Raw genomic sequence first — 15369 nt, forward strand, 5'->3', positions numbered from 1 at the left:
TTACTGAATAGATGGTTTCTTTTTTAAAAAATCATTGTATTAGGGGCTCATACAACTCTTATCACAATCCATACATACATCAATTGTGTAAAGCACATTTGTACATTTATTGCCCTCATCATTTTCAAAATATTTACTCTCTACCTAAGCCCCTGGCATCAGCTCCTCATTTTTTCGCCTCCCTACCCGCTCCCCCCTAAATGGTTTCTTTATATATTTCCCCCATTAAGGCGTTTTAAAGCACCTGAGATAGGTGTGTGTACATGCTTGCTCAGATGTTGCATATCCCCCATGAAAAACTCTTGATAGTGAGAATGATACATGGTTATTATTAATTTTTCTTTTAAGAGTTCTAGATTGTACAGTAGACGCTTGAGTACCCTTTCCTTACATTCACAAATAATTAACACTGTGCTACATTTGCTTTTTCATCCTGTGTCTATCGGTCATATAAATATGAGGGGGTTTCAAAGAGCTTGGGGAGAAATTACATTCTTTTAACTCAAGTTTCCGTGTACTTTGAAAAGTTATCCTGTATATTATCTTTCTTCCTGAAACATTTAAACATAAGTTGCAGATATTTTTAGTACCGTATATACTTGAGTATAAGCTGACCTGATTTTCAGCCGAGGCACCTGATTTTACCACAAAAACTGCATTAAAAATGTGCTGGAAAATTGCTAATACACGAGTATATAGGCATGTTATTTCTTAAGAACCACATTTAATTTTCAGATTCAGGAGATTTCACATGATCTAACACTGTTACCTATTATGTAGTCGATGGGCAGATTTTGCTGTGTGTCTCAGTAGTATTGTGTGGAATCTATAATCTGGATTACATATTATTAAGAATACAGATGTATTAGACTGGGTTCTCTAGAGAAGCAAAACCGTTTTGTGTGTGTGTGTGTGTGTGTGTGTGTGTGTGTGTGTGTGTACACACACACATAAAGATTTTCAATCAAGAAAGAAGCTCATACAATTTGTACTAGCAGTCAAGTCTAGTCTGGTTTCAAATTCGTGGCTCAGATGGTTGGTTGGAGTTTTTTCCTGACTTGTTAGCTCCGGGGCCTGAGGAGGGTTGTGAGGAAGCACAAAGATCGCAGGTTGGTTGCTGGACGTAGAAGCAGATGAAGTCCGACTTGTGGCTGTGTGAGTGGAAGAATCCAGGGTCAGCAGATGGCTGAGCCACATGCAGCACCCAACCAGCGAGAAGTAAGCTACCTCCCCACTGTGTCAGCTTTTAGTAGGGAGGGATTCAGGAAGTGGGGAGATAACAACAATGAGGATAAAAAGAATATGTTCTGAAATGGAATATGATGATGACTGTACAAATTAGTGTGACTGAACAACTGAATTGTATGGTATGTGGCGTATCTGGCAGTGGAACTATTAAAAACAAACCAAAAAAGTAGACCATACTGCAAAGAAACTTCCTTTCAACCGTTTAAAGGCTCAGACCAGAATAGGAGTCACCCTGTTCTTCCCATAATTGCTTGGCTGATTACAGAAGATCCCATCATGGAGTTAATTACTCTATGTTCGACCGCATCATGGAGAATGCAGGCCCAGCCAAGTTGGTGTGAACACTGTTAAACGGGCCGGTTTCTTCCAGACGCTCTTTAATTTTATTTTGTCTGATGTTTCTTCATGCATTTTTGATAGAATATCACAAACTCTCTATCCTACTGTGGTAATAATCACTTTTTGAAAAATTAGTACTAGACTAGTCCCAAGGAATTGGGGATTGATGATGCCCCCAAATATCCAACTCTTACATGATGCTACTCAGCTCCATTTCCCCCAGTACTCTCTCGAATATATTCCCTCATGTTTCTGGTTTGGGTGAATTGCTGCAACATCACATTGAAACTCACTTAAAATTTGAAGAAATGTCTTACGTGGTGGTGGGTACTGTTTGGTCTAAATCAAAAGTCACACAGGGGTAAGCTGGATGCTGGATCCAGAGGATGTGCTCTACATCTGACTCTTGCCGGTAATATGATAATACCCCCTGCTTCACAGACAGTTCATTTTCTAAGTATGTAGCAGGATGGAAGTCCTGTTCACAATTACTCACAGGCGAATCCTATCATTAAGGTCATTTGGTAGAAATTACATTGTGTATCAATAGTTCAATCAAATTAACATATAACTTCACCTTTATAATGATACCAGATTATAATAATCTATTCTTCACCCCTGGACTGTATTTCACATAGGCATATATATAACCCAGTGCCTTTGTCAAGATACTTAAAGTAGGCACTGGCCTCCTCATCTCAATCAGACAGGTGTTTTCCCAGGCCATTCCTGAAGCAGCTGCCCTGCTCAGTTGTGTTATATCATCCCTTCATCCATTACAAGTAGCAGTAATCAAGATAACCATTAAATAAAGAATGTGGCCCGATTTACACTCTCTACTAAGATCTTAATCTCATTCTCTGTCAGTTCCTTAGCAGATAAAAACAAGACAACAAAAACGCAAGATTCTGACTCAGTGGTGATCCTGTTACTGCTATGCCACCAGGGCTCCCAGCAGATAAAGCCCTCTAAAAATGGGTCTATAGCCACAGGTATATGAAGTCCAGAATGATATTGTATTCTGTAAGGAATTATGGCTACAAGGGCCATATTAATTGACTATAATTCACCCACGATGGGTTATATTTACTTTGGTTATTCAGTTCATATGGTTAGCTTGCAGATTTCTACAATAAAAGTTACTCTTTTTCTCTTGCAATAAATAATTTGTAGAGAAATGCTGTGAAACTATAAAAATATCCTTCATTAGATATAGCTAATGAGGTTTTACTTTGAAATAATTTACAGAAAGTTGAAAAGTAGTGCAAAAAATGCCCACATATACTCTAGATTATGTAACCTATTTTTCTTCTTTTAAAAAAATCATTTTATTGGAGGCTCATACAACTTTTTTTTTTTAACAATTTATTGGGGCTCACACAATTCCTATCACAGTTCATACCTATACATACATCAATTGTATAAAGCACATCCATACATTCCCTGCCCCAATCATTCTCAAGGCATTGGCTCTCCACTTAAGCCCCTTGCATCAGGTCCTCTTTTTTTTCCCCTCTCCCTCCCTTTTCCCCCCTCCCTCATGTGCCCTTGGTAATTTATACATCATTATTTTGTCATATCTTGCCCTATCCGGAGTCTCCCTTCCCCCCTTCTCTGCTGTCCCTCTCCCAGGGAAGAGGTCACATGTGGATCCCTGTAATCAGTTCCCCCTTCCCAATCCACTCACCCTCCACTCTCCCAGCATCGTCCCACACACCCTTGGTCCTGAAGGTATCATCCACCCTGGATTCCCTGTACCTCCAGCCCTCATATGTACCAGTGTACAGCCTCTGTCCTATCCAGCCCTGCAAGGTAGAATTCGGATCATGGTAGTTGGGGGGAGGAAGCATCCAGGATCTGGGGGAAAGCTGTGTTCTTCATCGGTACTACCTCACACCCTAATTAACCCATCTCCTCGCCTAAACCTCTCTATGAGGGGATCTCTATTGGCCGACACTTGGGCCTTGGGTCTCCACTCTGCACTTCCCCCTTCATTTAATATGGTATATATATACATATATACACATACATGTATACATACACACATATATACACATACATACACTTATATCGGTTTTTTTTTTTTTTGCATGATGCCTTATACCTGGTCCCTTGGCACCTCGTGATCGCACTGGCCTGTGTGCTTCTTCCATGTGGGCTTTTTTGCTTCTGAGCTAGATGGCCGCTTGTTCACCTTCAAGCCTTTAAGACCCCAGACACTATCTCTCTTGATAGCCGGGCACCATCAGCTTTCTTCACCACATTTGCTTATGCACCCATTTGTCTTCAGCCATCCTATCATGGAGGTGTGCAGCCAATGATATGATTTTTTTGTTCTTTGATGCCTGGTAACTGATCCCTTTGGGATCCCTCGATCACACAGGCTGGTGTGTTCTTCCATGTGGACTTTGTTGCTTCTGAGCTAGATGGCCGCTTGTTTATCTTCAAGCCTTTAAGACCCCAGTCACTATCTCTTTTGATAGCCGGGCACCATCAGCTTTCTTCACCACATTTACTTGTTCACCCACTTTGGCTCCAGCCGTTGTGTCGGGAGAGTGAGCATCATAGAGTTCCAATTTAATAAAAGAAGGTATTCATGCATTGAGGGAGTGTTTGAGTAGAGGCCCAAGGTCCTTTCGCCACCTTAATACTTGACCTATAAATATAGACACATAGATCTATTTCCCCATCCTCCTATATATATTTGCATGTACATGTATTTATCTAGACCTCCAAGAATGCCCTTTGACTCCTAGCTCTTTCCTCCATCTCCCTTGACTTTCCTCCTGCCCTACTACCATGCTTCGTCGCCACCTGGGCTCTAGTATACCTCTTCTCTAAGCAACCTTACCCTTGATCGTTTCCCACCAGGCCTGCCACTCCCCCTTCTCTACCATTTGGGGTCCCATGTTTTTCCCTTGTCCCTGGGTTTGTTAACACCACTTCCTTACCCCCTGGCTCATACAACTCTTATCACAATCCACATATACATCAGTTGTGTAAAGCACATTTGTACATTCATTGCCTTCATCATTCTCAAAACCTTTGTTCTCCACTTAGCCCTTGGCATCAGGTCCTCATTTTTTGCCCTCCCTCCCTGCGCTCCCCTCCCTCATGAACCCTTGATAATTTATAAATTATTATTTTGTCATATCTTATACTGTCTGATGTCTCCCTTCACCCACTTTTCTGTTGTCCGTCCTCCCAGAGAGGAGGTTATATGTAGATCCTTGTAATTGGTTCCCCCTTTCCACCCTACCTTTCCTCCACCCTCCCAGTATCGCCACTCTCACCACTGGTTCTGAAAGTATCATCCATCCTGGATTCCCTGTGTTTCCTGTTCCTATCTGTACCAATGTACATTCTCTGGTCTAGCTAGATTTGTAAGGTAGAATTGGGGTCATGATAGTGGGGGGCAGGAAGCATTTAGGAACTAGAGGAAAATTGTATGTTTCTTCGTGCTACACTGCACCCTGACTGACTCATCTCCTCCCCGAGACCCTTCCATAAGGGGATGTCCAGTTGCCTACAGATGGGCTTTGGGTCACCACTCTGCACTCCCTCTCATTCACAATGATATGATATTTTGTTCTTTGAAGCCTGATAACTGATCCCTTCAACACCTCGTGATCACACAGGCTGTTGTGCTTCTTCCACGTGGCTTAGTTGCTTCTGAGCTAGCTGGTCGCTTGCTTACCTTCAAGCCTTTTAAGACCCCAGATGCTATATCTTTTGATAGCTGGGCTCCATCAGCTTTCTTCACCACATTTGCTTATGTACCCACTTCTTCTTCAGTGATCTTATCAGGGAGGTGAGCACACAATGATAAGCTTTTTTGTTCTTTGATGCCTGATAACTGATCCCTTTGGTATCTTGTGATCACACAGGCTTGTGTGCTTCTTCCATGTGGGCTTTGTTGCTTTTGAGCTGGATGGCTCCTTGTTTATCTTCAAGTCTTTAAGACCCTAGACACTATATCTTTTGATAGCTGATATAGCCGGGCTCTATCAGCTATCTTCACCACATTTGCTTATTCACCTGCTTTGTCTTCAGTGATCATGTCAGGTAGGTCAGCAGTTTAATAAAATGGCAGTTTAATAGAACAAAGTGTTCTTGCATTGAGGGAATACTTGAGTGGAGGCCCAATGTCCATCTACTACCTTAGTACTAAACCTATGAATATATGCACATAGATCTATTTCCCCATCATCACATATAAATATATTTACATATGTACATGCCTTTCTGTAGACCTCTATACATTGCCCTTTGCCTCCTAGTTCTTTCCTCTATTTCCTTTTATTTTCCTTTGTCCCACTATCATGCTCAGCCTTCATTTGGCTTTCAGTAATTCCTCTCGGTTATGTAACCTATTTTTACAGTGTTAGGTTTGCTTAATTTTTTTCTCTCCCCCTTTTTTGAGTCATTAGAGACTAGGTTACATTTATCATGCTTACTTAACTCCTGTATATTAAAACAAGTATATTCTTAAATTTTTTTAATTCTTTAGCCTAACTACAACATAGTTATTAATTTAGGAAACTTAACATTGAACACTTCCTTCAAGTCAGTTCTGGTTGGTAGTGACCCTATAGGACAAAGTAGAACTGCCCCTGTAGGTTTCTGACTCTAACCCTTTACAGGAGTAGAAAATCTCATCTTTTTCCCAAGGAGGCACTGGTGGTTTTGAACTGCTGACATTAGCACTTAGCAGCCCAGTAAGTGTGTAATCCACTATCCTTAATACTGATAGAATACTTAACTTTGCTAATTTTCCTAATTCTGTCCTTTATGAACAAATTATCCCCCCCACTGTAGGCTCCAGTTCAGGATCACCTATTTTTTTCAGTTGCCTCATTAATTACCTTTCATCTGAAAGAGTTCCTCAGCCAATTTTTCTCTTATCATGACATTGACATTTTTGAATAATGCAAACCAGTTATTTCTAGAAAGACCCTCAATTTGGGCTTGTCGTTTACTTATGAGTAGAGTGAGGTTATATATTTTTGGCTGGAATACTGCATAACTGGTACTGTGTCTTAGAGTATAACATCTGGAGCACATGAAATCTCTGCCCTTTAATGATGATTTAATTTTGATGACTTGTTTTAGGTGTTGTCTTTTTTCTCTGTATTTAAGTAAGTTGTGGGGACATCCTCTGAAATTGTATAATTGTCTTCATGCTCATCTATCTTTCCCCTTTACGTTTTAGCATCCAACCTTTTCTTGAATCTGTTCTTTCTCTGTCGTACAGTAACCTGCTCCCAACTCATCTTTACTTCCCTTGGTCCCTTATATTGAAGCCTTTCTCTAGGGAGCTCTGGTTGTTTCCCTGTGGGAAAATGACTCTTAGCATTTACTTTTTTAAATTGTATTAGAAAACAAGGTCTAAGTTAATGTATATTTTACTCTATTGTGTCTAGATTGAATAGAAGCTAGATACTTTATAAGCATTTAAACAACTGTGTACATAGATTCTTGAGATTTTAGTTAAGGAGTAAAAATTGGTATTTGAAACATAAGCTTCTGCTGGTAAAGACAGGAAAAACATAAGCAAGAAGTAAATTAGTGCTCTAGAGGTAGTTTCATTTGAGGCCAGTATTTTATTAGAATTAGTGGATTTTTCCGTGTCCTGTTTACCCACCTTATGAATTCCATAGATGAATAGAATGGCCCATTGAATATTCTACAACAGCACAGAAGTCCCCAGGATTAAAAAAAAAAAAGTCCACAGGATTTGTCTTTACAGCAATAAGAACCAGTTTTAGGAAAATAAGATTAAAAAGTCCACTTTAACAAAGCTATTCTCGCAGTATTATTTATTAGTGGATAGTAATTTGCAATGGCAACTTAAAACAGCAAAATCTCACTTCCATTCCACTGAAACATGACTGAAATCTTCTGTATACAGCAGGGGAAGGTGGCCACTCAGACTGTGAAGTTTGTTGCTGAGTGTTATCCAGCCATGAGCATCTCTGAGAAGCACAATTTGAAAGTCATTTGTTAGTTGACTCGTGCCCCATACTTACATACTGTCCCCACTGGTTAAATGAGAAATCCGAATTCCTGATCTCCAATATATGCACACAGGATCTTACCAGATGATTGAGAATTGCCTGCTATCATCTGTAGTTGGGTCTTTATAATTAAGTAGATGCTAATCTGGGGTACAGCTGGGGTTTAAAGTATGTCCTGATGGAAGCCTTTCGGTAGAATTAGCTTAAAATTAATGACTGTGCTCTATGATTTGATTTGATATTTGCTTTAGATATTTGTGTACTTCTGTGCCTTGCCTAACTTTTCATGTATGAAGTTGTTAATGAGTGACATTCTTGATCTGGGGCATACCTTTTTACTGTATCTACAACACTTTTTCCTACAATACTCTTAATTCCTGTCTTATCTTGAATACATTAGAAGAATTGACATCTGAGTAGACACCAGATGCTTCATGCATTCAAGACTCGAATACCCAGATCCAGGAGCCTCTACACAGTGCCATAAACTCTCCTAGTCGGCATGAGCAGTTACAAAGGAAGTGCTTGGTGTTCTTGCTCTCATTTCGAAATGGAAGGAGCACCTCCTATGCCAAACCGAGGACTTAGTCGATTCCACTAGGGATTATTTAGGCTGGCAGTGGTAAAATATCACACCAGGGTCTTGGACTTGTAAATAGGACATAGCAAGGCAAAACCACAAATACAGTGGGGATATGGCTAAGGGAAGCTTAAGGCCTGAGTTTGGCTCCTGGCTTGACCAGAGTGCAAGTTACTTAAGTCTTCTAAGCTCACATTTCTACATCTGCACCATGGAGAGGCTGTTGTGCCTGGCATATGTAGACACTCACTTAATATGAATTGAATAAATAAAATGGGCATGAAAAGTACTTGGCAGTATCTCTGGCACATAGAGATGATATTTCAAAAGAATGATGGGGCAGTGAGAGGGTGGAGGTATTTAGGGCACCGACTTCTTATCCTGTTGTTCACTTAAACCATATATACTCGTGTATAAGCCGAGTTTTTCAGCACAAAAAAATGTGCTGAAAAACTGGGGTTTGGCTTATACACGTGTCACTGGTACCCCAGCGAGGTGTAACATCTCCCTGCGCCCCCCTCCCCCAATGGGACAAGCGCCCATTGTCTCGTGGGTGATTGCTGTTTCTCCGCTGTTCATTCAAAGCCCTGCTGACACTTCAGGGCTTTGAATGTTTGTTTACTCATATCTAACCAATCAGCCGTCCTATGACGTTTATCTTTAAATAAGCTTTTAAAGACCGTGTGCGAAGGATGTGGCATGAATGGATGTCATCTGTTCAAGCCCGACTAACAAAAGGAGGAAATCTCATGAAGCCTGACATAGAGTTAATAGCAAAGTGGGTTCGAGATGCATGGGAAGACATTCCAGAAGACATGGTGCGACGTTCCTTCCAGAAATGTAGTATTAGTCATGCTATGGATGGCAGTGAAGACTGCGCTCTGTATGAAAATGACAGCAGTGATGGTGATGACGGCGATCTCAGTGAGGACAGCGTCTGTGATGACCTCACACCAGCTGAAGCTCTGCATTGGGATACGGATGATGATGTTTTGTTGAACCTATTTTCCACTTACTGTGCTGGTTTACTAATGTTAAATGACTTGTCCTTTTATTTATGTTTTTAATTTAAAATAAATATTTAAATACATTACCCCACTGATGTCTCAATTTTTAGTAATTTTATTTTCATTTGTTTTGATTATTGACACCCACTAATAGCTTCTGCATTTTCCACCCTAGGTTTATACTCGAGTCAATCAGTTTTTCTGGTTTCCCAAGTAATAATTAGGTACCTTGGGCTTAAACTCGGGTTGGCTTATATTCGAGTATATACGGTAGGTACTTCATGAAGCTTGCAACTTCTTATCTCCCAGGTAGAAGACATTTGTACTGTTTAGAATTTTATTTCTTGTAATATTTATTAACTTTTATGTGCAGTTAAATTAAGATTTAATAGCATTTTAATTAGTAGTTATTTTAATATTTATATATGCACCACAATCAAGATATCTAAAACACTAGAGGCTTTCTGAGCATTTGAAAACAAACAATGCAAACTCATTACCGTGCAGTTGATTCCGACTCATATGTTCCTTTAAAATTGTAATTCCTTGTTTGTTGATGTTTCTGTTAGTCTGGGTACTTTAGAGAAACAAATCCACTGAAACTCATGTATAAGAGAGTTTTATATAAAGGTTAAGTGTGCATCAAGAAAACTTTCTTACCCAGTGTTGCCCAAGCCCAAAAATCCAACATGAACCCATATGTCCAACACTAGTCCACAAAGTCCTCCTCCATCTCACAAAACAGGCGTTATGATGCCAACTGCAGGAGGAAAGCTGAGTCAGTGAATGTGTAAGCATCTCAGCGCTGGCAGGGGTCTCCACATGACTGCTGCAGCAACCACGGCTGCATTGGGGTAGTTCCATGTGGCTTCTCCTCAAGGATGTCTTACAGGAAGTGAGCCTTGCCAGCTGAAGCAGGGAACTGGCTAAGGCAGCTGCACCCTGGTCTGACCATCAAAAAACAAGAGACCTGAGAACTCAAAAGGCGAGGCTCACTGAGCCATTTAGCCCTCTGCCCTTCATTTAACCCACGTGTTTATCGGCCAGGTTGGCACAATAAACTACCTCAATGTTATTCATCATGGTTTTCAGTAGAAATAATGCTAGTTTTGTTTTTCATTCTTCCCATTTCAGTACATTGCAACCCTAGCCACACACCAGAATCAAGGGATTCTCAATCCTTTACCCTCATTGAGGGTACTGCTTGAGTATCCAGTATGCACTCTTACATGTTATTTCACCTTTTTTTCTTGTTTTACTTTAACAAAAAGAAAACCAAATTTCAATGTACTATGGATGTTAAGGCTCTTTTCTTTAGGGGCATGGGGATTTTATTTTTTAATAAATCATTTTATTGGGAGCTCTTACAGCTCTTATAACAATCCATACATCAGTTGTATCAAGCACATTTAGATATATGTTGCCATCATCATTTCCAAAACATTTTCTTTCTATTCTTCCTCCCACCTAATCTCCTACCCTAGTGAACCCTTGATAATTTAGAAATTATTTTTATATTTTATACCATCTGCTGTCTCCCTTCACCCACGTTTCTATTGTTCATCTGGGGTAGGAGGGTGGGAGTTGTATGTCAGTCATTGCGATCGGTTCCCCCTTTCTTCACCTTCTCCCCCATCCTTCCCCTACCCTCATGGTATTGCCCTCAGTATTGGTCCTGAGGGGTTTATTCTGGATTCTGTGTGTCGAGAACTCTTTATCTGTAGCAGTGTACATGCTCTGGTCTAGCCAGATTTGTAAGATGGACGTGGGGTCATGGTAGTGGCGGGTGGGGGAGGAAGCATTAAAGAACTAAATAAACATTGTGTGTTTTGTTGATGCTAACTACCCTTGCTGCCTCCTCACTTTCTTATGATTCTTCTGTGAGGGGATGTCCAATTCTCCTAGTTTTAGAGTAAAGCATGTTCATTGTTAAAAATTAAAAAGCAAGCAATCAAAGGGTATAAAATGGAAAGCAATGCTTTCAATACAATTGCATTGAGTATTATGCTCTTTGAAAAATCTCTTTATGGGATCAAATGACAACAGTAATTCAGAAGATTACATAAGAAACCCATGGGGCACTGAGTTTATGTTGGTGGAGGAGAAACACTTCGGTAAGGAAGGTGAGAATGGTTATATGGCTTGGAAGAGTGCCACTGAATTGTACATGTAGAAATTGTTGAATTAGTGTTTGGTGTGTGTGATAGTATGCATAATCTCAACAAATACTAATTTGGCCTATGAAACTGGTGTTGTTGATAGATTAAGTAAATGGATAACTTCTTGCTATTCACTTGATAGCAAGGAAAATGATAGCTACATTAATAGAAAGAATTATAGGTGATAATACAAACCACTTGGAAATTATTCTCTAGGACGGATTTTTCTAACTAAATCACATATTTCAAATGAAATATTATTTTTTTGAAAAAGATTTGTCAAGTAATTAATCTAGGACTAAAGGGATTTTTAGAAAACATGCCATCAAACTAGCATTTAAAATACTATTATTTTATTAGACTTAAAACTTTAAAAAAGTACTGTGCAAAACACTTAAATAGTGAATAAAGTGGTAAGTGAAATTAATACAGGAATTTAAGATGAACTACTTTATAGACATAAAATCAGAAGGAAGGCTATATTTTTCTATTCTTTAGAGAAAATACAGGTCTGAATCCTAAGAATAATAGTGAATCACTTTTGTTTCTGTTTGCACTTTCAAATGGTGCTACATAATTACAGCCAATTAAAAAATAGTGCTTTTATTATCTTCTAATATATTTTTCTTTCTTCTTACAGTTGGGAATGGAGGAAGAAGATGTGATTGAAGTTTATCAGGAACAAACAGGGGGTCATTCAACAGTTTAGATATTCTTTTAATTTTTTTCTTTTCCCTTAATCCTTTTTTATTTTTAAAAATAGTTCTTTTGTAATGTGGTGTTCAAAACCGAATTGAAAACTGGCGCCTCTCTTGCAAACATCTGGCATTTCAAATCCTAGTGCTCAGTGTTCAGTAGCGTTTTCTCACTGTGCTGACTTTTGATGATCCAACCTCAGCCCCTTCATAATGTCCTCCTCTTCTTAAAAGTTACATGTGTGCACAGAGAGGTCCCTTGTCCAGGGCTGTGCATTTGCAGGCTTGTGGGATAAATAAGACCGACCATTGCAAATGTTCACAATGACTTTCCAATTGACCCTGACGTTCTAGCATTTGATTGCTTTCCTCCTGGACTGTGGCTTTCAGTGGGAGATAGAAGGTTTTCAGAGAACTGAACTGTGGAATAATGACCGTTCCTTAACTTTCGAAGCTACTCTGAAAATCTGAGAGTCTGGACCAAAAGAAGAGGCCGCTCCCATTGGAAGAGTCATGGTGACAAATGGAGAGTAGTGACGAGCTCCAAAGATGGCTTCACTGAAGAGACAAAGCGTTTTAGATGGAGATGAAAATCTTGTCAGAAGATCCCAGAAAAGTTCTAAATTACATTAGCAATTAATAAAGCTGTTCAGGCAGAAGTGTATTCAACAGAACACTGCTCTTTTTGATTTTATTTGTACTTTTTGGCCTGGGAATGGGTTTTAAATGGACATTGTCTGTACCAGCTTCATTAAAATAAACGAAAATATTTGTAAAAACCGTATTAATGTTCATCTTATTTTCAATTGTATAGAAATAAATAAAATGCCTAAAACATAAGATTTTCTTGGATAATACTGGAAGTCTTGTTTGTACATAGCCCAAGCACACTTCCTCACTACTGTATAGTGATATGTTAATGACCTGGAACACTGAAAGTTACTGAAGTGCCTTCTGGATCAGCATTTAAATAACGCCACAGATCTTTTTAAATGTTAGTGTTTTTTAAAAACTTGATGATACTGTATACTGCATATATACGATAGTTACCCAAAAGTTGTGAATAAATGGGCACGCCAAAATTTTTTAATTTATATTGATCATCTCAGTTTTTTCTTGGACAGTTTACAAAATGTTCTTTGCTTAGTCAAAGTTTGGTATATTAAATATTATTTATATTTCCCTGTTATTATATCTTGAATACTTAAACTTTTTTTAAAATTAAAATACAGAGTAGGTTGTTCCTGTTAAAGGGCATAACTTTTCCTTTCACTGCTTTAATGAATCACAGTTGAGTTTACACACATACATTTTGAGTTTACACATATACATTATCCAGTTTTCTGTTACTCTACATAGATTATCATCAGGCGACTATCTCTAATGCATCTTATGAACTGTTACAGCTTACATACCCTACTCAAGTCAGAATTGACAAGTAGAGTTGACTTGACCTTATTGGTTCCTGTATTGGACCCTCACTGAAACATTTGTATTATCCATGTACAGTGTGAGTAAATGTGAGTGTGTAATGTTCGACTGTCACCTGGTATTTCTCATCGTGGCTAGGAGTGAGGTCTGTTTATGAGTTGCATGTATGTTCAAGACTTGGTAACAAATCTGGTCCCAAAGCATGCGTACGTGGAATCTTAGTTTTATTTTCTAAATGTATGTAGCCTCTCAGCAGTTAGGGGATTGGGCTCAGCTACGGGGGAAAGTAGCTTTCTTTTAGAACATTTTTTACTTTCTCCGAAAACTCCGCAAATTAGTTTTCCTTTCAATAATTTATGCACACGTTGTTCTGTGAAGTTGGTTGCAGTGTGCATCGTGTCAGTGCTCATCAACTTTTACCTTGAGTTCTCCATTCATTTAGTCTCCCGGCCCATCCCTGCCTTTTTATCTTTGCATTTAGGAAATTATTTTCTTTTGAGTCTCATACAGTTCATGTTCTAAGGAGCACATTTTTCATAATTTATTTCATAGGGCAGTCTATCTGGTTGGAGGGTGACATCTGGGAGTGGTTTCAGTCCCAAGTTAGAATGGTGATGTAAGGCAGGATTCCTCTAGTCCAGTGGTTCTCAACCTTCCTAATGCTGCAACCCTTTAATACAGTTCTTCATGTGACCCCACAACCATAAAATTGTTTTTTGTTGCTACTTAATTATAGTTTTGCTACTGTTATGAATTGGGCAACCCCTGTGGAAGGGTCATTTGACTCCCCAAAGGGGTCATGACCCACAGATTGAGAACACCTGCTCTAGTCTGGTCTTTTATGAATGTGATTCTCCCCTGCTACATTTACCACTCACTTTAACTAGTACTTTCTATTATTTTCTGGTCAAATGGTTGGTGGTAGGTGGACACCATCTAGCTTTTCTGGCTAGAGGACACTGACTCACGTGGTCCACCAGTCCTTTGGATATATTACATCCATGTGTTTTCAGGGATTTTTTTTCCTCCTTTGCACTTGGGTTAAAACCAATAGTTGTCTCATAGGTGGCCACTTGCAAGCTTTTAAATTCCCCAGATGGCTACTTACCAAAGTAGGAGGTAGAACATTATTATACCAGCTGACATAAATGTATCCCAAGATTATGGCCCTTAGCCTTTAGTCTAGAAGCTCCACTCCTAGACATTTGGCTTCCATAACTGTGCCTATTATGTTTATCAAACATGAAGCTGTTATTCACATGTCTGCAACTGTACCTGTACCCTTCTGAAGGCAGTGTTTCCATCTCTAGCAGAGAGAACTCTTGTGTTCTTTGGCTTGCACGACATCAGAGTGGTAGTTTTGGCATTCTCAAAGAACTCAAATCCGGTTTCCCTAGGACCTTGAGTTTTCGCAATACAAAGGCTGAAGGTTGCCAGATCAGAGCTGTTGCATGGATGTGCTGAAGTTTCCCATCGAAATTCTCAAGAGGACAGACCTTGCTACCCTTGAACAGTGAGCAGGTATGTCGTCCTGGCAGAAGACATTTCTCAGTGGAACCTCCCTGGTCTTTGCCTCACCAGTGCGATTTTTAGTTTTCTTAAAACTTTGTAATAAGCCTTCACGGTTATCCTGTGTCCATGAAACGTGATCAAGATTACCTCTTTGGAGTCCACCCCCCCCCAAAAAAAGTACTATAATTTTCTAAGCTGACCTCTCCACCTGAAATTCATCTTTGAGCCATTCTCTAGTTTCTGTAAAATGTTTAATCCATCTCAAAACTTGTTTTGTGAGGAGCAACATTGCTATAAATATTACAAAACTTCAGTGATTTGGGAGATGTCCCACTTGAACTTTTAAAGTTTGATACTAGCTTTGATCTCAAATTGTTCTTT

The 15369-nt window shown here is 39.3% G+C and overlaps 1 protein-coding gene across 5 annotated transcripts in view; it reads left to right on the top strand.

Annotated features, from left to right (window-relative positions):
* SUMO1 (small ubiquitin like modifier 1) overlaps window positions 1-12824 on the top strand; it is a 44653-nt gene extending 31829 nt beyond the window's left edge. For all 5 annotated transcript variants that reach the window (XM_075529057.1, XM_075529053.1, XM_075529054.1 and 2 more), the window contains one exon: window positions 11991-12824. In XM_075529057.1, coding sequence (XP_075385172.1) covers window positions 11991-12015 — 25 coding nt within the window. In that variant the 3' untranslated portion in view covers window positions 12016-12824. The remainder of the gene's footprint in view (window positions 1-11990) is intronic.
* Window positions 12825-15369: the final 2545 nt, after the last annotated feature.

Source organism: Tenrec ecaudatus, chromosome 13 (assembly GCF_050624435.1).
Source record: "Tenrec ecaudatus isolate mTenEca1 chromosome 13, mTenEca1.hap1, whole genome shotgun sequence".
Lineage (NCBI taxonomy): Eukaryota > Metazoa > Chordata > Mammalia > Afrosoricida > Tenrecidae > Tenrec > Tenrec ecaudatus.